Source organism: Lingula anatina, chromosome 2, assembly GCF_051362555.1.
Source record: "Lingula anatina isolate TDL-2025a chromosome 2, LinAna3.0, whole genome shotgun sequence".
Taxonomy (NCBI): Eukaryota; Metazoa; Brachiopoda; class Lingulata; order Lingulida; family Lingulidae; genus Lingula; species Lingula anatina.
The window spans coordinates 19,120,605-19,147,801 of record NC_141768.1 but is presented as its reverse complement, the minus strand read 5'-3'; the positions used below and the strand labels follow the sequence as shown (position 1 = coordinate 19,147,801).

Genomic DNA, 27,197 nt, shown 5'->3' with positions numbered 1-27,197 from the left:
TGATGACGGTCACTTCAATAGTACTCCGTCATCTATTTTAAATACTCAAGATTTGGATGTTTCACCTTAAACATCTAGGTTTGAAGCCATAATTTAGTAAAAACAAGAAACCGCTTTGTGGTATTATAAGGTTTTTCTTTTGACGAATATACAGTTATTAACACTCTTAATTTGAAGGCAACGAAAATTGCGTTTTTAGCCGACTCGTTTAATGTTTAGTCAAAAATAAACGTTTAGGCTAGCCAATGGCGGGTCCAAGGCTTGGCACAGTGGGTCACGTGGTCTCATTACTTCGGGGGTACCCCCATTTCCCTCCTCTCCCTCCCAAGATAGAGCGTAACAAGCAAGACCTGACCAATCTAAGCAATATCCCCTTCCCTGTACCCACATATTACAGTAAGATTATTTTTGTCTGCTATTTTAGAATTTTTGAGCGAATCTAATCGAATCCGCCCCGTCAAAAAGAGAATCCCAATACCCGAGTAAAACCCAATGCCTTGTACGGAAAACAATGGATAGATTCTATTTATTGCACCAATTCACATTTAATATTCTTTTAGTATGCGAAAACTAAAAGGCGGAAAACAATGAAAAGCTTTTGAGATGAAGATATGAATGCAGCTTGGCTTTTAAGAAAAATATATAGATATACAGCGTCTGTCCAAAAGAGTTTTTACGAGCCCAAACTGATACATATACCTTGAAGTTAAAATCCACACAAAAATGAAATCAGAAAGTTCAAAGCTACACGCATTCGCTACAGTCATCTTAATTCAAACGCCACCAAGAAAGAGCACGTGAAGTTTCAAACGAGAAATGAAGACACATCAACAGCTGGTGCTATCCAAGGTCTACGTTCCACCAGATGGCGAACAGCATACTAGAGACGTACGACACCACTGCCAACCACCAGACCACCTTGCTATGGGGGCTGGGTTGGAAGTTCTTCAGTACGATGAATCCCATTGTAAGCCCAGAGACGGCCCCAATAAGGTGTGCTATGTACGTCTGGGAAAAGGAAGAACTTTTCAGGTCACTACGTCTGACGTCGAAATATTGATTCCAAAGAAGCGCAACGGTATCAGTCGAAGCTGTGCGAGAAAAAAGAAAAGAAAAAAAAGATATGGTACTTACAATATTCATATGTTTTGAACATCTGGTTGATTTTAAAAGAGACAGAAAAACACATATAACAACGATGAAACAGCCGCGGCTTTTTATCTGCATCAAACTTTGATGAATAAAAAGTGTGATGGTGGGAAGTAACTTAAATAAGTAAATGTATGTAATATGAAAGCACCAATCACGTTGTATTACCTATTATTATGGCTGCAATTATCTTCAAAAATCCTAGTTCCATTTCGGAGTAATTCTGGAAATAAAAGAAAATACATTATACAAGACCAAAGGATACCGCCTGTGCTAGTATGTTGTGTGAATGTCACAGTAACTAGAATGATCATCGTTAGGATCCCGATATTTCATGTAGTTTGGTATTGCTTGTGATAAGTAATTATACATATGATGATTTTTATTGATTTGTAGGTCTATTTCTATTCACCACTACTGCTGTCCTGTGATGCATTGCCGTACTGTACCAATGACAAGATGTCACTGTAAATAAAGTATTACTTCTTGTAATGTTCACCATGATGACAATGACATTTGCGGTAGATTTGACAATAATTACGTGAATTCTGGGATGATTTAGGACTGCTACAAGAGTAGGGATTGCCGCTGTGACAGTTCTGTTTAATGCGGTAGATGTGATAATGACAGCCATGTTAACCGTCGCACTCCATTTCAGTTGGTAAAATGCAGTAGTCTTTGCAGGGATTAATGCAGTAGTGGTGACAATGATTGTAATTTTCACCATTCAACAAAAAGTCAGTTTTAATGCTTAGCTTAGACTGTTAAAATCGGACAGCCGGAAGGTGACACCACTTTTATTGAAAGACTGGCCTACAATAAATATAGTTAATATAGGTCTACCTAAATAGATTACAGTTAACAGAGTGAGTAAATATCATTGTCAATATTAAAACTATCGCAGTTTGCCCTAGGGGCTTAAAAGACTGAAAAGACGAGCTACACGACCTTTAAGATTCTTTGTGAAGCAAAATAGCCGTCTAAGATTCAAAAGAGTCTTTGATGATGCCGTACTCACCAGTATCACATCGGCTACGTGAGCTGCCAGCAGCGCATACACTCCCCCCGAGGCTCCTATTAACACAACATTTTGAAGGAAGATGGTAGTACCGAGCGAAGCTAACGAAAAAAGGAAAGAAAGAAAAGAAAATTTATGAGAAAAGAAAAGTACTAATCATTTAGCCTGAGACATACGAGGTGCTTGAAGTGCTTTGAAAAGCGTAACGTTTTTAAAAGATTTAAACGTTTCTGTATCTTATCTGCATGCGTAATTTTGGTTGTTTATAAAATTGTTTGGCAAAAAATACCAAGTTGTCAGTACTTTGCTGATTAGAGTATAGGATACAGTTTAAACGACAATACATGTATTTATGAATAGTAAGTTTCTTGGAAATATCCATAGAAATAACCTAACAAAGCCTACAAATATCTATGTACCGACTTTTCGTCACGCTTGCAACTTTTGTATTACATGTAAATGCACAGTGCTGTACACATTTCTTCAGGGCCGAGATACACAATTTGAAGTTTATGAAACATGATTATCTGGCCCCCGAAGTGGGCGTTTTTTCTTTCTTTTGGACGATGAAAGAGGCGGTTCGTCATTTTTGCAAAAGTGGGGAGGGGCAACCGGTCTCTACCTAACGTGGGACTACAAGTACAATGTATTAGCTTACCTCCGACCACTCCTGCCGTGTATACAATACACACACGTACGGAGCCGTGGATCATCTCTAAGGGAAGACCTATTAGAAGCTGCACAACCATGTTGAAAAAGAGGTGCATCCACCTAAAATATGAGTAGATGTACGTGGAAGGTTCAGGGTATCAACTGCTGTAGGCCTGAACAGAGGTAGAAAAGGACCAAATATGCGATAGCATTACATGTAAAAGTATAAGAACAAATAAAATGAACGTAACGTACGGGGGAAATTTAGAAGGCCAACCAAACCATCGTCTGCGAGGGCAACCACACTAAAACCCTTGTGATATTTCAAGCGGGGGAAGAGTATTGTCTACCAGAGCCATAGATTGATAAATGTGCATTTTTTTCAACACGACAGCAAAGAATCATGCCATGAATTAGCCAGATACACGTCTGTGTATATATATTTAAAAAATCAATCTGTACCCTGGTAGAGGGTAGGGGAAGAGTGCAGTTACATTTTGTACTGCCATGTATAATTTCTATGTCTTTCGGATATTTTGTAAGGTTAATATACATTGTTTTTTTCTTTTTGATAACATTGAATTATTGACTTCTAAAAAGGTCAGCAAAACACCTACTGCATATATGGTGCATTTAACAGTGTTATTCCAACGCCCACTACATCACAAGAACTGAGCCTCTATCATTATACTTACACATACCTGTATTTAAAGTAATTTTCAGTAAAAGAAAAACCTGGCCTGATAATATTTTGTTCATAAGAAATATAAGTTTCGGGTCCGTATTCTTGATGCCATTAACCTTAATATTTATTCGGAGAGTCAATCATCATTTTCGTTAACAGGGCATGAATTTCTCTGAAACTTAAGAAAGGTACAAAAAAAAAAAAAGGAAAATATTCGAGGGACTTACCCTTCGTGCACAAGAACGTAACACACAAATCTCCATAATTCTCGCTTTTTATCGGATCTGTATACGACAATACTGTCTCTGTTGGGAATGATGGGTATGGCGTTTCGGTCTCTGTCACAACTGCCACTGAGGCTGTACACGAAAAAGAGAATCTAGAAATAAAAGTAAATATGATACATAAAGTTAAAAAGAAATCGTAATAAAAACACAAATTTAATGGGTGGATGAAAGGCGAATGTGTACTCCTACTCCAGTAAACAGTTCATAATATAAGCTTATTTTGTTTTTTCACTTTCCACTCATGCGGTTATTACGAAAAACCGGAAAAACGTGATAAATGACACTGCTGCATGTGTAAGACAATTACCCTATCTATTGATCAAGCAGAAAAAAACAACAAACATCTCTAAAGAATCTTAAATATAAATTACTCCATAGGTTTTGCTGCCTTAAATATGCCTTAACTGTTGTCTAACCCAAATTAACGTTTCTATTGATTATGGCAGATAAGATGGTAGGTGGTTGGAGAGCACGTAAACAATGTTGGAGATTTTGTTTTCCTCTTTTTCTGTTATTTTTTTATTCTTTCCTTTTTCCCCACTCTGAATCCCGCCAAGTTTTCCAGCTGACTACCCGCATATGTGTAGTGCCCAGTCGTGTCTGCTTTGTTATTTACACGGTGGTCTAATGTTTAAGATAATTCATTTATTAGATGCCCTTGAGGAAGTTATTTAGTGAATTTTGAAATCCACAGACCGAATTCTTTTCAATTATGCTGCCCCGTGGGAGGGCGTAGGTTGTTATCTACTCTCACTATCTATTGGTTCATATTACTCCATAGGTTTTGCTGCCTTGGCGGATTTTCAGCAGTAAATGGTGCTCAGTAAGCGCGTTGGTCCTGTTTCGAGTTCAAAGCATCAATTTTGAAAGCAAATCTACGGCTGATTTCAATTTCAGTTAGTCAATTTAGTTTGAGAGAAAAGGAAGTGGGAAAGTACTTAAAACAGTTAAGTGATGCCTCAATTATTCATTCATCATTGTTTAAATTTTTGTAATTGACCGTTTCGATCAAACGGCATCAATAAACACTTTAAAAACACTGGATGTATCGAAAGTAAAACGCAGTAAATCAGTTGTGTGTTTTATTTTCATTATCTGGTTAATTTCATTGTTCCTAGTAAAAACCCCTTCACATTTTATTTCGTAAATACGATCGTTGCCAGGTCGACACTTCATTGGGTTAATAAGGTGTGGTGAAAATAGTTTTATAGAAAAATTCATGCAAAATTCATGAAGAAGATCCATTTTCTACGATTTCTAAGACCGATATCAAAAGCGTATACCCGGACATTGAAAAACTCACATTTGTGTGTAAACAATGTTCATATCATGACTCATGGATCACACTTGCCAATCAAGTATTTACGCTTATTCTACGTGTTGTATTCTCTCGCATTGTGTTTCTATAAAACGACATTAAAAATAGATACATGTATAAGCGTTATGAGCAACAAAAAAATTTAGTTGTAGTCCTGTAACACCTCCCAGAACCTCTTACCTCAAGTAAAGTGATTCCAAGAATGAAAACAGGAGGGGGGACGCAACTGCATTGTTCTGCCTGGTACACACGCCTACTGCCATCTTCTTCTTTAATTCTGTAACGGGCCCCTACTGTAGCCTGGCCTGACTCTGCCTTGGACAGCTCATCAAGCAACTTTGGCGCACCCATGGTTAGAATTTAGACGTCACATGGATTTATCCAGCCGGTGATGGACAAAATGAAATATTCCGCTCTTGCTGATGTATTAACGGTAGTCGCTGAAAGATATCATACTACACGACAAAATTAAACGTCCCAAGAATGAAGGATGCAGATATTCGTTTGAGATTTCAAATTCTGAACTGTCTTAACAGCTCTGTTAGATGCCAGTTGTCATGAACAGGTTGCCGTGCAACACATGGTAAAAAGACGTTCACTCAGTGAAGAAGATAGGCCAGTTGTCTGTAGAAATCTGATACACTGCCAATGCGAAGAAGAACACAATCCACCGAGAGGCAAAAACAACAAACCCCTGGCAGTTTTTCGTGAGGCGCTTATCGTGCGGCGTGTATAAGTTACCACGCCCCCGATGTTGCGTACTTTGTTCCCCGTAAAATAACGAACACTATGTATTATAAAAGCACGCGTGATCCACACAGCTTGTATAAATGAACCTACACAACATGCTGCGTGATCGCCAACTGCTAGTGTACCACGCCTTAAGTTTGACATGTCACCGAACCAGCCGGCACACATTCCGGTCGCCGGAGTTTTACAATGTTAAATCAAGATAATATAACTGATATCGATTTTGTTTTGTGCATCAGTTTTTTTCTAATTTACTTTCCAACTTTTTAATGTTTATATATCTGTATGTCTTGTACACTCGCTTATTATCTGTTTGCCTGTCGGTCGGTCAGTTGGTCTCTTCTTCCATCCTATCTATCTATCTATCTATCTATCTATCCTTTTTTGACCTCTTATTATTGCCTGATGTATTGCGCTGCACCTGGTGTCTTGTTATTAGTTATAACGTAGCATCATTAAATCTAAGGGGTCGGAATAATACTTCGTGTCGTGATCAGTTATAATTTATTTTTGTAAAATGATAGAATCTAACAATATTCCGACTTGAAATCATTGTGAACATTTCGAAGTCATGGTAGTCAATAATACATGTAAAATAGTTGTGAGTGTGAAAAGCATCTACCAAATTATACTTCACGTAAATAAGGATTTAGAAATACCTTTTCATTATTTTCCAACTTTTCAGAAACTCGCCAGAGCAGTTTCAGTCAACTAAAACAAAATTAAAACGCGCTTTACAATACGCTGACCTACCTCGCACCGGAGTTTTCCCGTCCTTCTCCTTGTATAAACGGTCGTGAAAGTGCTGTTGTGCCTGTGGAACTAAAGTCTCCTAGAAATTTTGATCCTGATTCAAAGATGTGTGTAGACACGGGTATCCAGAAACAACATTAAAATGCAACTTTGGGGTTTGAGGTTTGCTTGACGTCTGAGGTTTGAATAGCATGGGCAGGTAGCGCTTAATTCATAATAGGATATATAGGATAAAAATATGTCAGTCACAATAGAAAATCTTGACTCTTATCCAAAAAGAAAAAAAAAATGATACAAAGACATATGATGCTTTATGTTTGTTTTGTGGGTTAAGCGTAACATCTAAAAGGCCGCAAGTGCATTTCTCCCTCGATTCCCTCTCGTATAACGATAACATTGCGCCAGCTGCCTGTCCCTGGCTCCCGAGACAACCCTCGCAGAGATCGATGATTACAGCCAAACAGGACAATTACCTGCGATCATGAGCAACGGTCATTTTCAAACATGTAATTACGGCTGTCAACAGAGATTTGATTCCCCAATATGGAGACCATTTTAAAATTCCCAATGCTTGCTTCTGTGATAGATTGTTGAATATTAATTCAATTTCCCGCGATTTAAAAACCAACCGATATTTTAATACAAGCTGTTACAACGCTGGTCTGCCGCTCTAAGTAAGAGAATCGCCTTGAAGGTGAATCACCGAATAAAACCCATATCTCGTGTAATTTTGCGGATAAGGGGTGTTAGCCACTAATAACCGATCAAAAAGTATAGATCGATCTGTCACGCACAAGGGCATAGCACTGTGGTGTAATGCATTAAGTGGACGAGTTGTGATCGACGGAGTACTCGAAGGAGCCACCCCCTGGGGTGAACTTCAATACATTCCCAGTGCACAGTGCGGTGGCCGATGAGGTACACGGGGATAACTTACAGCTCCTCTGTTCCAGTGACGACCTGAAGTGTCAAACAGTGGGCTAATAGGCAGTAGTTGAGCCCGAGATTTTTGTCTAAGGGTTATGATCTTTTCAGTAAGGTTCATTGTAACTACGAGGGAGAACAAAATGGTTATTTAAAACAAGCTATTTAAACTTATGCCTAGGAATATTCTTTCTGAAGAAAATCATTTTAAATGCTCGCATTTTTATTTTACTCATAAAAAAACAAAATAAAACAAAACAAAAAACAAACAAAAAACTCCTCAGCTTCACCTTTAAATTTTTTTCATTTTTTTGAGAACGGTGAATTATAATCGGTAAAATATTATCTACATGTACTGTACTACAGTACGTGAAAGATTTAGATTCAATCACATTTTTTATTGTTTCGCATTTTTCATCCACTTATTTGTGCCCAGTTCAGTGTTTTTGAATATGCAAGCTCTGGTATTACCTGGCAAGGTGAAACACTGCTCTAGGGATATGATAGGACGAGCGAAACCGTCGTCGCATTTGTTGTCCTTGAAACAGTTGTGATTCTTTCAGTTATCACAATAATATTAAAACCACAACTCGATTTTTAAGACTGTGATATTTTTCTGGCAAATAACACACTGGAATGAATGTGGATCCGATACGAAGAACCCATCTATATGTAGGCCTACAGAGAACCAAGCACTGTTTGTCGTCTTCCAGAGAGAAGGAAATGTTAAGTAAATTATGGTATGGGAAAATCCCTCTCAGTCTGTATAAGATAATAATGTTAAACTAATTCGTTTTACGTAAGGTGGTATATAATTGATATCTTTATTGTGTGCTGCGTGCTTTGATATGTGTCAGACTAAGGGAATGTCTGACTGAAGATTGGTCAGCCGATGACCGTAAGCAGCTGATGGGTAAGGTCCACAGAGCTCAATGCCCAAAGTAGCGGACAAAACGATTTGTGGGTAGGACTGTGAGAATAAGGCATTTAAAGTCCTGCAGTAAAGCTTGGCAGGAAGCCAGGTAGATATTCAATGCTCTTCCGTTTCATAAACTATATTCCTTTTTCTGATGCCATGAACACTATGAAGACAATGAAATACTCTGTTCGTGAAAGCAGCGGGCGTTATCGCTTTTTAGCCTTTTTCTTCCCTTTTCCTTTGTTCGCAGTCTTGACCGTAGGGTAGCCGAGCAGCCTAATCAATACCTGCGCATAATTTTTACCCCACACACCCCAAGGTTCAGGTCGGGCAGCTTCTGTCCGGAGGGCGTCTTCTAAGTTAGGGACTTCTAAATAAATGAATTACAGAAAAATGTAAAATAACTCTACCTACAGTCTACAGTCCTTTTCCGCTGTGTTGTAAACTGCACGGTGCAGACGTATTAAGGAATATGGGTTATAAAAATTATGTTTTACAAATAAAATTGATGACTACCAACTACCAAGTGATAGGTTCATCCTTGCTTGAATTTTACCAAACATACTGGATACATGTCATGTTTAATATTGAATTCTGATAGTATCAGTGTTTAAACACCTATGACAAGATTCATTGTGTATATTTTAAAGATAACTTACTTATGAGCCTTCTAAATACAGCTACGTTGTCGGCAGCTAGAGTGTTTAGGAAATACACAGCCCATCTTGATCTCCTCATATTATTTGGGTCTCCAATCATGCTCGATATGTGCTCTAAGATTTCCCCATCCTCAGCCACTTTCATTTGATTTTCGTTTACCCTGCACACAATTTGACTCATTGCTTTCAAGAGGTGTATCTGCATGAATACAGACTCCTTGGTGAGCATATTAATGAACTCTGGCATTATTTTTAGTCCAACATATTTTGCTGCTTCGGTCCCTCCTGTAAACAATATGTTGTTAAATTAATTTTGATTAAAAAGGGGGAAAGGGATAGGGGAAATGGCATAAACCTTCATTGTTGGGCTGGTAAAAGAAGATAAACAAATGTGTATACAACAGGTTTCACGAAACAAGATAAAGTTGCGGATTATCATAACAACTTGTTCAATGCGGTGCACGTATTTACCTGTGAACGCTAAATGACTGATGCTCATTATAATTGCTGCCTTGTCTTCTTCAGTGGTAAAACTTGTTCGAAAAAATTTAAATAACTTCATGATATCTCTTATGTAAGGGTTCCCTTCCTGTTGTAATTCTGGATCATCTACTCGTTTTTCGAGGATTGTTGCAGGTAAATCGTGTGTTACTGCTTTCCTTACAGCCGTCCATACTTGGTTAACGTACATATTTCATGTGTAATTTTCAATAAATACGCAAAAGATGCTTGTGCTCTGTCGGCGTTCAAACGTCACGCGAACGTCATAATGTGACTGAACATCGTGCATTTATTGTGACGTGATATTTACGTCATAACGTCATGCAGTTTACGTCTTTTATTTATTTTTTGTCACTTGGATACCATACCTGCCAAGCCAAAGATGTCGGGGCAGGGTGGGAATAACGGTAAGTTATCTGGCTCAGTTTCCACGATGTTATCCCTCTGCAAATCAGAATAAACTATGAAGTATAAGGAGCAACTTACATCTGATTTGTTAAATGTTTTTAATTATATTGGCACGCAAGTAAAATGCGCTATGGGTTTTTTCAAGCAGTAGGCCTATGTATTGAAAAACCTTATGCGGGTTTGATAATTTGATCATATACATTTTGTCTTTTATTCCAGAATTTGTACTGATCGAACATTCCGAGTGCATCCGCCGCATAAGTGACGAACTTGGCGAAGAACTAAAGCAACTGACAGCTCGTGTGGAGAGACTCGAAAAACGAATCATCAACGTAAGAAGTAAAAAAGCTCTTGCTTTAGTTGTGTTTCAGACACATCGGTTGTGCTTGCGTGTCAGAGAGAGAGAGAGAGAGAGAGAGAGATATACATGTACCCTCTGCTAGGGCCGCAAATTAATTATGTGCACGTGCAGGAAAGTAGCAGATAAACCATAGACATATCTGTGAATGTTTAGTGAAATGCCAATCTATGGCTCTGGTAGAGGGTAATGGATTGGTACATGAGAACTATTTATCCTTTAAGCTTAAATAACTTATTACGTTTTCTCTTGATACAACATTTTTGTCTGCCCTTCACAGGAACACATTTTCTTGGCCTTTCAAGAAAAAATCTGGGATGTCCTGAAGTCTTTCATAATTCTCATTTTCCCAATGGCGTTGGTATTTCTGATCGATCATGTGTTCGACAACATCGACCCCTATCCCGCCCAAGAAAGTGCACAGGTATGTACGAAATACACAAGTTAAAACCATTTGAGCATAGAGGTCCAGTATGTTTTCACTCTGAATTATAACGTTAATCAGATTGATACTATTGATATTAGTTTGCGATACAGCATTTATCATTGAAATACAGTGCTCTTTTGCTCCACGCGCAGTATTATTTTATTCTACATGGTGTCTCAAATATGTGCTTATTTTTGACTGCACATTAATTTGGTTTTGATTTAAATTTTTATTGACAAAGATACAAGTCGAATAAGTAAAATTAAAATTAAAGAAAATATATAGGCCAAACAATACACCATAAAAGAAAACTCAAAAACAATACATACATAATATATTTGTAACGAACGGTCAAAGTACGGTGCATTTTTGAAACGCCCTGTATAAGGGATAATTCTAAAAGGCATTAAATACGTTAAGTTTTGCTGCACTAATACATCTTTTTTTTTCAGCTCTTTCGCGAGCTTCTCGTTGTAATGTTCATGGGGTTCGGCATCGGTTACGGCGTCCCAGCATTTGTCGTCTCTCTCATTGACCTAAACTACTATCTGAACGGGTGCACGGAACAAGTGAAAGCCCGTCAAGACCTCAAGGATCTCATGCATGACTTGAAGAAAACTTGCGGGAATGTCGCCGGACAAGAGGATGCAGAGAATCGTGACCCGGAATGTGAAAAGGAGGAGGAAGAGGGCTTGGCAAGCGGCGACGTAGAGGAGGACGAAGAGGAAGTTGATGGGCAGTCAGACACAGAGGACCCTAAAGACAAATAATTGCCTAAAATCACTGGCCGTTTAAGATAACTCGCCATTATACATGCACTTTGTTTAAGTAAATCATTGCTAAAATTTTCGAAATGGTCACGTTTCAGTTTTGCCGTCAATGCATGAATTTGTGAAGACAATCATAGCAATTTTTCCACCCAGCTTAATCTGTACTATTTTGTAACAGAAAAGCCTTCAATACATGAAATACGTCGTACAGTCTGTGATAATTTTTCATCCACGGATAAGGTAAATAAAACTGAAGGGAATAATAAAATGCATAAGCAATCAATTTGTTATATTCAGCTTTACATTTGTTAATGTTTCACAAATGGAAATATAAAAACCTGAACTGACTGTAACATTTTCTCTAAGCTCATGCTGGAAGTACAAACATTGTTTGAAAATCACAATCTCTTGCATTTTTACAATGTTCAGGATATTTTCCAGACCACAAAGGCATTGACCACTGCAAAGAATTCTTAAATCCATATTTACTTCTCTGAACAGACAGCAACTTAAAAGTTTATCTGCAAGACACATACAGCAAAGAACCTTGTTACAGCTTGCCATCTGGCTGACACTACTGTGTAAATATATTAAGTTCCATGCTCTATGAACCATGTCCATATAAAAATCATTAAAATATTGTTGGGCTAGTTTCCTCAATTCCCACTGTAGATCTACATAACAAATTTAACAATGCCTCATTCTTGCTGTTAGGTTTGTGCAACAACAGTAATTTTAAGTCCATGAACACCAAAGTCCAAACAGCTCCAGTTGGATCGACAATTTACTTCAGTGTCCAACTTTGGAGAAAAAGCATAATCCATTTGTCTGCCTTGACTTATACAGTTATAACTGAAATAGCCACAATTGTTAATGTACAGTAATTTTGTAAAAGCAAGCCAAACATCTTAATGACAAAACATCATTTTGATAGGTTATGAAAATTTTAAGAACTGCATGCAGTCAGCTATTTTGATGTCAACAGAACATCATCTTTAAAAGAGCCTGAAAAATTCGTATACTTACTGTTAAATTAACTACTTTTACAAGTGCAACAATGTACAATCGAAATTCTTTCAACTTCTCTGAATGTCAAGATTGTATTATGTATTTAATTTTTTTGGGGGGATAAATTAATCAATGCACAAATTTTAACAGCAATTTCATAACCAACGCTTGAACACATTATTTTCTTTTCAAGGAACTGTATATACATTCCCAATAGTTAATTCAGGTGATAATTTTTCAAAAACTTTACAAAGTACTCAACTTAATCTAGGAGCATTGTGAGAATTATGGCAAAGTGCATCAAGCACAAATGAATTGTTTAAGGTATGACAAAAATATAAGACACAAACATTCTGTGTCTTGGACTTGGTTTAGGTTTTATCATCAGTCATTTCCAAAAACTGTGCATAGACGTCCCGATTGCATTCACCCTTGGTGTTGAAAACAAACTTGTAGTAGCTTCCATCAGCACATATCACTGAAAGAAAAATGCAATCACATTTAAAAACCCAGAAATAACTGACACAAAAATACTGCAAAAAGAGGTTTGAAGAGAGATAATCTGTGATGAGATGGCATAAAGTGCATATCCTTTTTTTTTACATTTTTGAAAGGTTGGCTTTTGTAGACCTATAATAAAAATAACACTTGCTGAAATCACATTACTTTCCTTACATTGTTGCAGTTAAAAATATATTTTATGTAAGGTTACTCCATTTAATGCAAAAACTGTTAGCAAGACAATGAAATGTTATTTAATGATCAAGATTTTAAAACGCTGTGATAAATGCAATGGTGAGTGTGGTATTCATAAACTTCTACACAATAAAAAAAGTAATTTGTTTGAAAAGTATTACTGTATTGCAACAATAATATTACAATAAAATAATCCTACCAATGACTGAATTATTGTCAGCACCAAAGGCACATATGCAATGTGATCCTCCAGGTACTTGAAACTTGGAGAAGCTCCACTTTGAACTAAAATACTTGGGTAGAAAACTTGCTGAAGCAAGACTGAAAAGTCAAATGCAGTATTTTATGACTGAAAAAAATCTCTAAGTTATAAAATTTAAGCCAGTCATACATTTACCAATGTGCCATAAAATATTCAATTTGCCTTTTTTCTAAATGAAAACCAAGGCTGATCTATTCCTTTTACCAAAATTAAATGCATAGAGGAGAGCTCCACTGATTCCCATACAAAGAAATCAAGTGATCTGAAGAAAATTTTGTTAGATAACATCAGTGAGAGATAAATAAATCTTCAATGATCATGTCGTTGTGCTGTAGGCTTAACCATCACTTAATGTGTAAATTTATATTTAACTTAACATTACCCATCCCTTCATGTGGAATGTATACTTAACTACACATACCTTGACTGTTTGTTCTTCTTTGGGTCCTCTATAGAGAATATGTGCACTGTCCCATGGTCACTGGAGACACAGAGTAAGGAAGAATCATGGTTGAAATTAACACTGAAATAGATGACATATATGCATAAGATGACAAATCAGCAGAATAATAAATCATTAAAAGTAAATAAAAATAAAGTTTGGTTCACTCCATTTTAATGCATTTCAGCACAATTTATAATGGATGAGTGGACATTTTTGGGCAAGATGCAGAAAGAGTATTGATGCTATGGCCTCCTTGGCGAAGATGCAGCCAAAGCTAACAAAATAACATATCTTTCACTGCCAGACCAGGAACTTTAACCCTACTTCAAGTGCTGAGTACCAAGCAGGGAAACAGCAAGCACTGTTTATGGACTGGTATGTCCTCGTATGGGGTGGAACCAACAACCTCCCACTCTGGAGACAGACCTTCTGACCACAAGGTCATCCAGTCGGTCTTTAAGAACAATTGACAAGGGTGAAAGTTGTAAAAACTGAAAACCTTGAAAACAAAGCTAGCAATTTCTCATTGCATTACGACCATATGAAAAAAAATAATAATAAAATAAAAAAAATAAAAACGATCATAATAGAGACTGAAAATCCTGGCAATCAAGTGCAATCCTGAAAACTTTCACCCATGACAAATTTTACTTATGAACACACACACACACACACACACACAGAGTAATATAATTAATGTGCCTCTTAATCAATCTTGTTCAAGCAAATACTGACCAGAAAATAGATGCATGGTTAGCACCTCTTCGCAGTTCATGTAACTGGTTACCATTTGTTGTGTCAAACACTCTTATTAAAGTACCCTGGAAAATGGAAATATTCCCCACTTGTTGGTAAGATGTGTAGTAAGGATGGTTTGGGTGGAACATTTAACATACAAACTGTGAAACTAAATCAAGTATGATAAAAAGCAAAGCAAATATATTTTCCCATTCATGAACTTTCAACATGTCTGGAACAGATGTTCCTGTACATTTAAATGGATAACCTTTCACATGAAATTTAAAAAGTTCATGGTGACACCAGGGCTGTCTTACCATACCTTTTCCGACGCTGTTGCCAGTCTAGTGCCCTGCAAATTTAGAGCAATACAGCTAAGGGAGGCCTCATGGGCTGCTATCTCTGTGGGGGGTTTCTCTGTGTTGGCAAGATCAACAATTTGAACTTGGCCCATTTTTCGTCCTGGGAATGCCAGAAGGGAATTGTTGCTGTTTGGACACAGTACACAAAGACCTGAAAATACAACATAAAGCTACTGCTTAAAACCTTTAACCTGGATACTAAGATTGGAAGTTTGACCTCTATTTTACACGTCTTTGGTACTAGTAGGTGCTTGTTCTTACTGACTTGAACTACATGAAGCACTACCTCCTTAATTTTGATCAGCTGCTTTACATGAGCATTGTGTGAGTGCACTTTACAAACACTGGAAAAGTGTGTGTATCTTCATAACTTTATTACACACAAAATAATGGACTAATGGTTGTTTGGATATGACCGTAGTCTTGAATATAATACTGCTTAAACACATGTTAATTTGCACATTCCCCCCAGACATTGTGCAAATAACCTCTACAAATTCCAATAGCTTTGGTTCACCTTTTGGGTTACTTGAGGTTTCAAACACATGAAGCTGCTGTGGATTCTGTGTGAAAGTATATACCTTGATCATACCATCCAGAACAACAACTATTCTGTAAACACAGGACATCATGATATAATAGCAGAAAATTGTTTATTATCATATCCACACAAAAGGTAACTTATTATGAAAAGTGAAAGTAGATATAACATTTACTATCTTTATATAAATTTCCATGTACCAATTGTATCAAGCATTGGCTAAATTAAATATATATGTTGAAAATATAGTACAGTATATACAAACCTGTCTCTTCGAAGTCTAACTGCTTTAACTTCACTAGAAAAGTCTAGTTCTATGACATGTTTTTTCTTCAAATCGTCCCAAACCATCACTGAAATATTAACTGACTTTAATATTGTGATGAAATTACACTTCTGAAGAGAGTGAACAACCCCTTGTACTTTATGAAACACTGTAAAAACACTCTTGGATAACCAAACTACCAATCCTCAAACCTGACCTTGAAATGGGATCAATTTTGGATTCGATATCTTCAAATTAGACTTCTCATTTCACTCAAATTTGATATTAAATGCCCACTTCTAACTTATGAAACTTCTTCATATCAGCATATTAGAAAACAGCAAGAGCAATTCTACATGTGCATTTTGTTTAAAATAAAATTAAAAAAAAAAAACATTTCAGATTCTAACATTCAGAAGAAAATGGAATATGTAGCTTAAAAGGACTAAAAAACTTGACCTAGACAGACATTTAAGTGATAGACTTTAAACATGTCTTGACCATAAAAGTAGACATGCAGTCATGGGTCAAAACTTACCCTTATTTGGAGGGTACTTTGGACTTTTTCCTCCTCCTACCAGAGCTAAGTAATTGCACCTAAATAACATCTCCACATGACCAATACCTCCTTCAGGAAAATCTGGAGGAAAAAGTAAAGACAGCTTATCTAATAAGTGGAAATATTAAAATATCTCTAATTTTATATGACATTTCACATACAAACTTATGTAGGAATGAAAAAGATTAGCATGATTAGGCATCCATAAATACAAACAATACCAAATTTTACCTTGTCTTTCTTTTTCCTTTAATGGATCAGAATTATATACACGGAAACCATTGTCCATTCCACATGCAAAACATCCTAAAAGACAAACAATAAATGTAGTCAGTGAGGAATGATGATGATTTCTGAAAAAAAAACTTAAGCAAAATACAACCTTTGAACATGTAACTTCTTCCATGACTTGAAAAAAAAAATGCATACACCATTGTACAACTTAATATCCACTGCACACAATCAGTGCATTTGTTAAGCTTTCTGAACTCCATAAAACTAAGAAAAGAATCTTGCTGTTTACCTAGGTTGTGAATAAACATGAGGACAAAACTTTAACTTGATCTAAATACTTTGCTCTTTAACATGAAGCATGTGATAAAATATATGCCAATCCGCTTAATTTGGATTGTTTTCTGCGCTGCATAGTTATAGTGCGTGTACATACTGAATGTAATGCCGCCATTGGTAAAATATAAGATTACCATCACAGATACCCCTCTCTGCGGGGAGGGGAGCCAAGACGGTGAATTGTTGGAAGCGAAGAAGGGGGTGGTGACTTGTCTATGTCAATTGTCATCAAACCCAACGAATCATACAGTCAAGTTACATATCTTACTAACCTTGGTCTTGATTCCAGCCTGCATAGAGTAGCCCGTTGTTGAAAGTGCTTGAATTCCCTAAATTCATCCTTTTCTCAAATCCATTAAATAATGATAAATGAAGTCTAAGAGTACTTTCCCATCTTGATCTTGGCAGGTTGTGTGTCAGTTAACTTCCTGGTGTAATGTATGATGGGATATATTGTAGATTAAAATGTCGTGAAACGAAAAATTAACCATAAAAATTCACTATTGTGAATCAAAAATGTTAAAAATCATAACATGAGCAGATAACAGAAATGGCACCTCTAATTACTCTCTTGTCCGATTTTTCCATTATCAGTTGTTCCGACACATGGTTGGCTGAAATCCACGTTTTAGACCCACAAGCAAACATGGCTGCGTTCAGGGGCGGCGTGACCTCCTTGAAAAATGCACTTTTTAACCCTTCTGGGTCTGTTTTTAGATCCCAGGTTGCAGCCGTTGTACGTTGCATGTCTACAGGTATATATTTTTTTCTCTTCAAACCACACTGATAGCCCTCGGGAAATTGGAGAGTGTCTTACACAGGCACTATTCAAATGACCTTGACCTATGTTGTAAACAAACAAAATATTTGGATGCTTTATATGATTTGTGTATCTATATATTTGGAATTTGTGTTGCATTTAAATTTTTCCTCACAGCAGACCATTATTTAAGATCTATTCTGAATGTCTGTGCTCATAACGTCTAATAATTCAATTAATTGCTTGTGCCAGTACTGTCCAGAACTACATACACGTGTATCCTGTGGGTAGCAAGAAATCGGTCATACTTAAGTACGCAAAGACGCGACAAGACGCACAAAGACGCACAAAGACGCGACAAGACAGGTTAATTGAATAAATAAACACCAACTTAGAGTTACATCTGCTTCTATATGATACCAAAAGTGCTAGAAATTGTCTTAGATAAAAATAAAATAACTATGAAGTGGTTTGATTTGATAAAATGCTCCGATGAACTTCGTCCGCCATCTTGGATTTTCGCTCCCGTCTTGTAAAGCGCCATCTTTTTCTCCTGAATTTAGCAGAAATTCAAGATGGCGGACGAAGTTCCGTATCGGACAATTTTATCAAATCAAACTTCTTCATAGTTAATGTATTTTTATCTAAGACAAATTCTTACAGTTTTTGTATCATAGAGAATCCTATGTGACTCTAAGTTGGTGTTTATTTATTCAATTAACCTGTCTTGTCGCGTCTTTGCGCATCTTTGCGTACATCAGCACGACCCGCAAGAAATTAGCACTCCAAATCCCATGATTTTTATAAGTATGCTGTGTTCATGCATGAAAGCAAAGATCTCAAAAAGTGAAATACAAAAGCCAGTTTGGGCACCTGCCTTGGTGCGGAAGCTCTCAAATTTTTATCTGACCTCTCTTCTCCTAAACTTCCTCACTCCTCTAAAGTCAACCAGTTTCCTGCCAACAGAACTATGAGTAAGGTACAATGTAAGATTCATTTGCTTGTTTACCAGAAAGGTTGCTCTGAAATCATACATTAGTTCTCAAGGAGTAAGTGGCCAAGACAAACAGACATCTTGCTAGAGTGTTGTTAGAATTTTTTGCCACCTTTTTTGCCAACTTGAACAATCACTGCTCATTGGACATGCATGAACATGTCTTACTAGTAGTACAGTGTATATTGAGTTCTATTCAGTTACTGTGCAGAAGGTTGTTTTCTGGCAGGAAAAAATATCATGTCTTTATTTAACCTACCTTGTGCATTTAGAAGTCCAATTTTGGTTTATTTTTCTGGGTGCTTAATTTCAAGGCAGCCTGGCTGGTAGTACGTACATGTACATTTGGTGAGGTATCACTTACTAATTTTGCATCCCTTGTCTGTATATTTTTTAGGACAGTATCAAAATTTGATAGTAGATAAGAAGGGACAAAACCAGAATGTTGGTTTCATACAGCTCAACCGCCCTAAAGCTCTTAATGCACTTTGTGATGAACTAATGGTGGAACTGACGCAGGCTGTCACTGATTTCGAAAATGATGGCAATGTTGGATGCATTGTGATAACTGGAAGTGAGAAAGCATTTGCTGGTATGTATTCAGTTTTTATAAATGATAGTTATGTACTGATACTGTGGTATAGTACTTGTATGTCTTTGTTGTTGATGTCTTACAGAATTGTAACAAAGGAAAGTAAGGTTTAAACAGTCGACTCAATTTTCTGTTGAGATCTTTTGTCAGGTGGAATTTTTTCATAGGTTGTATTAATCTGTGGAGTAAAGACTATATTTTTAATAGATTTTCATAAACTTTTAACTTTAACACATCAAGCTTAAAATTTTTGCTTGTAGCTGGTGCTGACATCAAAGAAATGCAGAAGAGAGACTTTTCCCAAGCATATGATGAAAACTTTACTGCTGCCTGGACCAAGGTGGCAGAGTGCAAAAAGCCCATAATTGCAGCAGTAAATGGATATGCTGTAGGTTGAGATATTAAGCATATTATTCTGGTTGAATTATGTTGTTTGAGGATAAAAATAAACAATTGTAATGCTGACTTGGCTGTGATATAAAAAGACATACTCAAGAACTATTAAGAAAAAATGTACATATATCTTTTCAACAAATACTTCTTTAATGATTGTGATTTCTTCTATCCATATGATGGTATATTGAAATATTTTTTCATTGACAGCTCGGAGGAGGCAATGAACTTGCCATGATGTGTGACATTATCTATGCTGGTGAAAAAGCAAAATTTGGTCAGCCAGAAATTAAATTAGGAACAATACCAGGTACTGTTCAGTTTCTAATATATTTTTAGAAACATCCTAAAACAGATTATTGTCCAGAAAAGATGCTTGTTTGAATATTCACCATTTTAAAACAATGCTTACAGGGTTTTGAATTTTTACTAGTTTATGGTTGTTCCTCACTCGTCATGGTTTTAGGCATACAATGTTTATGTGCCCAAAGAAGAACTTCCTACTGAATAAAGAAGTTGTTTGTAGAATTTCGTTGGATAGAGGTGATATAGTTACAAGCAACATAATCAACGATGAAAGGGAAAATAGATCACTTGTTGCTCAGAATTATGCACATGATTCATTAATTGTACACATATATGTCTGTTTATGTGTTTGTGCACATGTGCGTGCAATCAGGAATATGCCATACATGCTTATTAATACACTCCAGGTGCTGGTGGCACACAAAGGCTCACTCAGTCAATAGGCAAATCTAAGGCAATGGAGATGGTACTGACTGGAAACCCTATTAATGCAGAGGATGCTGAGAAAGCAGGCAAGTTTTTTCATTGTTATTTTGTTGATTATTATTATTATTATTATTATTATTATTATTATTATTGTGGTTTTTTTTGGGGGGGGGGGTAAAAGTAGGGGTGATCTTAAATAAAGGTTGATTTTTAGATTTATTTAATTGTTATTTTTTGGGTGGTAGAGGGGTGTGGAAGATTATGAAGAAAATTTCAGGTGAGTGATCTGAGAAATAAGGCAGGTATTGTAGTACACATATATGCAACTCTCAGTTGGCGTGACTCAAAATGTACTTATTGACTATTTTACTGCTATTGTTTATGCTTGACTTATGTATATATATTTTTTCATGATTAACCAATTTTTGTGATTGTATGATTTTGAAAGTCAAGCAATTCACAGCTGGCAATGTTAATCACCATCATATTAATTTGCATTTTTAAGATCTGAATTGAATTAAAAGGGAAGTACAAAACTCCATTTACATTTTCTTTGAATTACTGGATAAGCTATAACTTCAAGTCTTAGTGCAATGCCAAATTTGAATCTTGCATATGAATAAATTTTAATGATAAATTTTGCGGTATTTAGGTTTGGTCAGCAAGGTCTTCCCAGTGGAACAGTTGGTGGATGAGGCAATTAAATTAGGAGAAACAATTTCTGCCCAAAGCAAACTGGTATCTGCCATGTGCAAGGAGGCTGTCAATGCATGTAATTGTTTTAAGTCTTGACATCAAAGAGAGCCATGAAAAATCAGATCTATTTTTTAAACTCTTAAATCAAAATTCAATTAAGATAAAAACTCATAAAAGATCTAATTTGGCTGCTATATGTCAACATTTGACCCCTTTTGTCCAAGGAAAAATTCACAAGTCCAACTTTAGATACTAATAGTGTAAAGCAAGTTACAATTTTATATAGAAACAGTTTCCATTAGGCTTAGCACCCAGTATCGTGCATCAATATATTTTTTCTTTCAGCCTTTGAAATGTCTTTGAGAGAAGGTCTTCACTTCGAGAAGAGGACTTTCCATGCAACCTTTGCAACAGTAAGTTTTCTTTATCAACTCTTGTTATATCGTTTTGAGTTCTTTCATTTTAGAGCATTAAAAATGTCAGCTATGGTATTTTTAGTTTTGAAACATGGTATCTGTCTGAAAACATTAATTTTTTTTTGTTTTTGTCCTTTTCTAAAACTAATATACCTTGCCTCACATTTCCAGCATGACAGAATGGAAGGAATGACAGCATTTATTGAAAAAAGGCCAGCGGACTTCAAAGACAAATAGGAAAATTGCCATACAATTTGTCAGTGATGCACAAACAAATCTACATTGTATTTATAAACAGGAAAATGCCATTGGCAATAGATGTGATGTCACTGAAAAAAGAAAAAAAGGGTAACAAAAAAATTTTGTCCAGACAAGTTTGTGTTCGGGGGCTTCTTTTTTTTTTCAGACATCAAAGTTTGAACACTCTCCGATTGTGTTTTTGTTAACACTGACAGCATGAAAGATGGATAAACTTTTATCTAATGATCATAGCAATTTAATTTTACCAGTGAACAGAGGATGATGAGTATGAATTTATTTTGAAATGCAATTATTTATGTGATCAATTGATTGAAACTTGATAATAGTGGAAAATTATTAAATGTTGAGTAATAAATATTTTGCAAAATTTTTGATTGGTTGTGTTTCAAACTGTTGTTGGATTTTAATTAAATAAAATTTTAATTATTAAAATAAAATGAATGCATTAATCATTTAATGACATTAAAACTTATATGCAGTTTTAATGACTCATGTTTTCTAGTAAATTTCACATTTCACTCAAAAAGTTGACCAATGTTCTGATTTTCTCCACATTTACATGGTAAAAGTGTCTTTACTCTAGTCATTCATTAGAACCAAGGTACATTACTCCGAAAAGGTTTGGTGGTCCAAAATTACTTCTCATTTACCTCCTTGTGCATATGGAGTATAAAATGCACTTTACTCATGAATTATTAAAACAGTTGAAGAACTTGAGCAAAAATAACAGTGGGAACGATGTTAACCACATGTAAGGAAATGGTGCTCTCTACATGGTATTGGTACCAGGGCCTCGGATTTCCTATAGATATTTACAGATTTTGTTGTTTTGACATCTTGGTTTAAAGTTTAAATGAATATGATGTTTTATTCATCCAAGAAGAGAGCAATAGTTTTAATTTCAAGCTAGTACAGTACAATATTGGCAATTTTGGTACAACAGCATGTGCATCGTACTTTTGCTGACATTTCTGACTCCAAAGTGATCACTGAATGCTGCCTTCCTTTACCTTCAAATTCAGCTTCTAGATGTGTTTGATTTGTATGTTTTGCTAGATCTTGCTACTGTACTACTATATGAAGATAAAATATATAGAGTTAATTAAAAAGTAATCTTTAACGTGGATGAATAAAACAAAGCAGATTATCCTTTGATCTTCTCCTGTATTTCCAGTCCCTTTATTTCATTCGCCCTAGTCTTTAGGGACAGCTTAAATTTGGACAGACAGAAAAAAATGACTTAAAGTACCAAGACGCCAAATCTGCTAGTGGACCTGTAGCTAATGTCACCAATTGTAAGGGCAACTTGTCTGGGTTCTTTTCAATCTGACCATTGAATTGTAAAATTTCATCATAAGTTAGAAATGAGCACCTTATATTTCATAGTAAATTTTGTATCCATGCATATAACTTGTATTATTTAAGGGACACATTTGAAGAATATTTGACTCACATGTAAATTTGTCAGTTTATTGATTGTGACAAGCCACTATAATGTAGATACTGTGTAGTATTGGTCCAGCAGTTTCGTATTTTACAGTACAAACATGATGATAATAATTTGAGATCTTTGATAGGGAATATGTTACAATGGTTGTGGTTGAGACAGAGGAAAAATATCTACATGAGAGAAATTATGAAAATAAAAACACAAGAAATTACTGAGGAGTACATTGGTTTGTCTTTTTGTTTATAATTTGCTTCTTACTTCTACGTCCTTTTGTGTAATTTTTATTCATTTAACTGGTAAATCCCAATTAAACATTGAAAAAACTCTTGTGAATCAGTTTTTCCTCCATCAGATATTTCATTTGTTATAAAAAGGAATGAGAGGATAATGGAAGTAATAACATTTTGTGCGCTTGTAGTATGAGAAACTCCACATGCTTACTTCAAACTTTTCAACCTCTCTTCTGAACAGTTGAAAGTATTTGTTTAGCTTTTTATCCTGTTACTGTTTGTGCATTTTATAAATCTAATATTGTAAAAAACTGTACTGTCGCATATCTTTGCAGACCAATTTATATTTTTTCTGTGGCATTGGAGTTTCAGATTTTAGGCAGATATTTTTTGATCATTTGTTTTCCATATTCCACCGACCTCAAAATGGCAAAATAGAAAAAAATTGAGCCCAAAAATATTTTTATTGAAGTCTGACTTATGATACAGTCACATCTGAATAAAAAAGACACTAAAACTTACAAGTTTTACTGTTCTCACATGCCACATGACCTTAAATAAGTTCAGTGCAACATTTTCCCTTCTTCCCATTATTTTTAACCAATCAGCATTTCAACGAAGGCTGAAGCAGCACTCTATGTACAACAATAGAGAATACAAGAACTTTTCAGTGATTGATGGACAAAAGATATGTAAAATGGTAAGTTTGGTCAATCTGACAAACTGTTATGCTATTGTGTTTTACTGGAGTAGTTTTGCTGAGGTACACAATAGCATTGTCAACAGTAGGGATTTCAATAACAGAAAAAGAGAAGCAATTAAAAAACAATCATTATTGCTTTCTTGTCTCACTCAGTCTTGAAAATTTTCCATTATTTTGGAAAAAGTATTTTTATGTCCCCCCTCTGACGAAAATTTAACTTGTGAAATACCATACTATAACGTACTCGGTGTCATTGTGTGGCAGCTGGTTCCTGGGTGAGTATTTGCCAGCTGGTGAGTTTTTATTGAAACCTCTAGCAAATTAAATTAACTCTCCATTAATATGCAATAAAAATTGAGGGGCAACTTGGTCTGTGCGAATATAGGTACTATGAAGAGATCGTGAATGATCTGTTATTGAAATCCCTACTGTTGACGATGGTATTGTGTACCTCAGCAAAGCTACTCGAGTAAAACACAATAGCCTGACAGTGCAGCTCTTAATTGATTCAACCGTGTGGTATTGGTGCTTATTTCTGTTAACTGTCACACTTTTTCTTTCAAAAAAATAATTAATGACTTAAAAAGGAAATCTTAACTTCGGTTGTTATTGTTTTAACGTTTAGTCATACAATAATTAATCTTAAATTTAATGCCCAACTTAACCTGTTATTTAATGATTGATCAGAAATCAAACATCAGTATTTGAAAATACATTTCTAAACATAGCAACAGGATATATTTCAGGTCTCACTCCTGGAGTGTTGTTATTATTAAACTCCATTTTCACTACAGGTTCTGTATGTGATACGCTCTCCTCCTTTGTCTGATATGGGTTAAGCTCTTTTTGAAATTCCTTTTTTACAGACTGTATCGAAATCATAGGCTCATGTTGTACATCCTCCACTTGTAATTCCTTTTTTATAGACTGAAGTGAAATGGCAGTGTGAATCATATCATGTTGTTTCCACTTACTTTTTACACTAAAACTCTTTCCACAATACTGGCATTTGAATGGTTTTTCTCCAGTGTGGACCATTTCATGCCGTTTGCAACTATATTTAATACTAAAGCTCTTTTCACAATACTGGCATTCAAATGGTTTCTCTCCGGTGTGAGTCCTTTCGTGTCGTGCACAATTCATTTTTTCATTAAAAACCTTTTCACAATACTGGCATTTGAATGTTTTTTCTCCAGTGTGGATCATTTCATGCCGTATACAACTCTGTTTAATACTAAAGCTCTTTTCACAATACTGGCATTTGAATGGTTTTTCTCCAGTGTGAGTCCTTTCATGCCGTATACAATTAATTTTTTCAATAAAACTCTTTTTACAATACTGGCATTTGAATATTTTTTCTCCAGTGTGTATCATTTCATGCCTTATACAATTTTGTTTAACATTAAAACCCTTTTCACAATACTGGCATTTGAATGTTTTTTCTCCAGTGTGGATCATTTCATGCCGTATACAACTCTGTTTAGTACTAAAGCTCTTTTCACAATACTGGCATTCAAATGGTTTTTCTCCAGTGTGGGTCCTTTCGTGTTGTTTACAATTCATTTTTTCAATAAAACTCTTTTTACAATACTGGCATTTGAATATTTTTTCTCCAGTGTGGATCATTTCATGCCTTATACAATTTTCTTTAACATTAAAACCCTTTTCACAATACTGGCATTTGAATGGTTTTTCTCCAGTGTGGATCATTTCATGTCGTATACAACTCTGTTTAGTACTGAAGCTCTTTTCACAATACTGGCATTCAAATGGTTTTTCCCCAGTGTGGGTCCTTTCGTGTCGTATACAATTCCTTTTTTCACTAAAACTCTTTTTACAATACTGGCATTTGAATTTTTTTTCTCTAGTGTGGATCATTTCATGCCTTATACAATTTCGTTTAACATTGAAACCCTTTTCACAATACTGGCATTTGAATGGTTTTTCTTCAGTGTGGATCATTTCATGCCGTATACAACTCTCTTCAACACAAAAACTCTTTTCAGGGTACAGGCATTCAAATGGTTTTTCTCCAGTGTGTCCTTTCATGTCGTATACAATTCATTTTTTCACTAAAAATACTAGCATTTGAGTGATTTTCTCCAGTGTTTGCCACTTCAATCCTTTTCACAAGACGAACTCCAGGATATGTTCACTTTTCTTCTTTCCTATTATTTAATCTCACAGCATCTTCACTTGTATTGTTTCTTTCTAATTTATAACATTTTTTCAGGTGTTTATGCAGTGTTCCCTATCGATGACTTACTACATTAGTATCAAAGAACAGGTTGAAGTCTGTTGCAGTCCTTTTTCTTCACGTTGAAAGCAAGATAACTGGTTGTCCATAAAAATAGCCTCTGTTGTGGCATGCATTCACAAAAAGCCAGCTTTTTCACCAGTAGCTCCCTTTCAGATACTTATTTTTGCAACTCTCATTTTTAATTCCTAGTTATAGTGCAAAATAGCTTTGTAACTAGAATATAAAAGGGAAATACACTCTTGTTCGATAATATTCGTCTAATAGCCTCCAGGACAAGCCACGCTCTGATTCATCAGTACGTTGGTGTCTGTGACAAAAGATGAAAGCTTTCTTAGATTTTTTAGTAGATTCGAATCCTTACACATGCCTTATATCAATCATTATTAATGATGTTAATGCGGATTACCAACCAACAATAAGTTCGCTTACACGCTAAACTCAAAACAATATCACTTGCATCCCACCGCTAATAATAGTAGGTTTGCGCTAAAGTAGATAGCCGTTTTACAGAGGGTTTATGTAGGCCTAAATACACCAGCTAAATCGTAGAGACACATTGCTTGAACCAAGGAGTTATAACTCCTTGCTTGAACGAAACACGAAATAACCCTAAGCAATTCGGCATCACTATTGTTTATTCAGAATACAACTTTACAGGTTTTTAAATTATATCAGGGAATTATATCC

The 27,197-nt window shown here is 35.8% G+C and overlaps 6 protein-coding genes across 6 annotated transcripts; 2 read left to right on the top strand and 4 right to left on the bottom strand.

Moving 5' to 3' along the window:
• Positions 1-425: 425 nt before the first annotated feature.
• On the bottom strand, positions 426-7,430 carry LOC106169589 (protein rhomboid-like). The gene is made up of 7 exons (XM_013549083.2): positions 6,612-7,430; positions 5,289-5,563; positions 3,731-3,882; positions 2,826-2,938; positions 2,168-2,268; positions 1,318-1,372; positions 426-1,091 (listed from the first exon to the last, which is right to left on the bottom strand). Exons 2-7 carry the CDS (start codon positions 5,457-5,459, stop codon positions 841-843), a joined length of 843 nt encoding a protein of 280 aa, XP_013404537.1. The 5' UTR covers positions 5,460-5,563; positions 6,612-7,430; the 3' UTR covers positions 426-840.
• A 298-nt stretch (positions 7,431-7,728) lies between these two features.
• Positions 7,729-10,057, bottom strand: LOC147763454 (armadillo-like helical domain-containing protein 2). Its single transcript, XM_087006769.1, has 3 exons — positions 9,585-10,057; positions 9,114-9,398; positions 7,729-8,824 (listed from the first exon to the last, which is right to left on the bottom strand). The coding sequence occupies exons 1-3, from the start codon at positions 9,802-9,804 to the stop codon at positions 8,661-8,663; spliced, it is 669 nt and encodes a 222-aa protein (XP_086862895.1). The 5' UTR covers positions 9,805-10,057; the 3' UTR covers positions 7,729-8,660.
• LOC106169617 (uncharacterized) lies at positions 9,964-11,867 on the top strand. The gene is made up of 4 exons (XM_013549130.2): positions 9,964-10,021; positions 10,242-10,354; positions 10,661-10,804; positions 11,260-11,867. The coding sequence occupies exons 1-4, from the start codon at positions 9,997-9,999 to the stop codon at positions 11,575-11,577; spliced, it is 600 nt and encodes a 199-aa protein (XP_013404584.2). The 5' UTR covers positions 9,964-9,996; the 3' UTR covers positions 11,578-11,867.
• Positions 11,846-17,496, bottom strand: LOC106169614 (WD repeat domain phosphoinositide-interacting protein 3). Its single transcript, XM_013549128.2, has 10 exons — positions 17,296-17,496; positions 16,685-16,759; positions 16,433-16,534; positions 15,895-15,982; positions 15,606-15,700; positions 15,049-15,239; positions 14,724-14,809; positions 13,965-14,066; positions 13,481-13,602; positions 11,846-13,063 (listed from the first exon to the last, which is right to left on the bottom strand). Exons 1-10 carry the CDS (start codon positions 17,360-17,362, stop codon positions 12,957-12,959), a joined length of 1,035 nt encoding a protein of 344 aa, XP_013404582.1. The 5' UTR covers positions 17,363-17,496; the 3' UTR covers positions 11,846-12,956.
• Positions 17,497-17,617: 121 nt separating this feature from the next.
• Positions 17,618-22,241, top strand: LOC106169615 (enoyl-CoA hydratase, mitochondrial). The gene is made up of 8 exons (XM_013549129.3): positions 17,618-17,778; positions 19,175-19,369; positions 19,630-19,757; positions 19,973-20,072; positions 20,476-20,580; positions 21,147-21,266; positions 21,536-21,603; positions 21,778-22,241. Exons 1-8 carry the CDS (start codon positions 17,670-17,672, stop codon positions 21,841-21,843), a joined length of 891 nt encoding a protein of 296 aa, XP_013404583.2. The 5' UTR covers positions 17,618-17,669; the 3' UTR covers positions 21,844-22,241.
• A 1,751-nt stretch (positions 22,242-23,992) lies between these two features.
• Positions 23,993-26,765, bottom strand: LOC106169560 (uncharacterized). The gene has a single exon (XM_013549049.2). It carries the CDS (start codon positions 26,297-26,299, stop codon positions 24,941-24,943), a length of 1,359 nt encoding a protein of 452 aa, XP_013404503.2. The 5' UTR covers positions 26,300-26,765; the 3' UTR covers positions 23,993-24,940.
• Between the last annotated feature and the right edge of the window lie 432 nt (positions 26,766-27,197).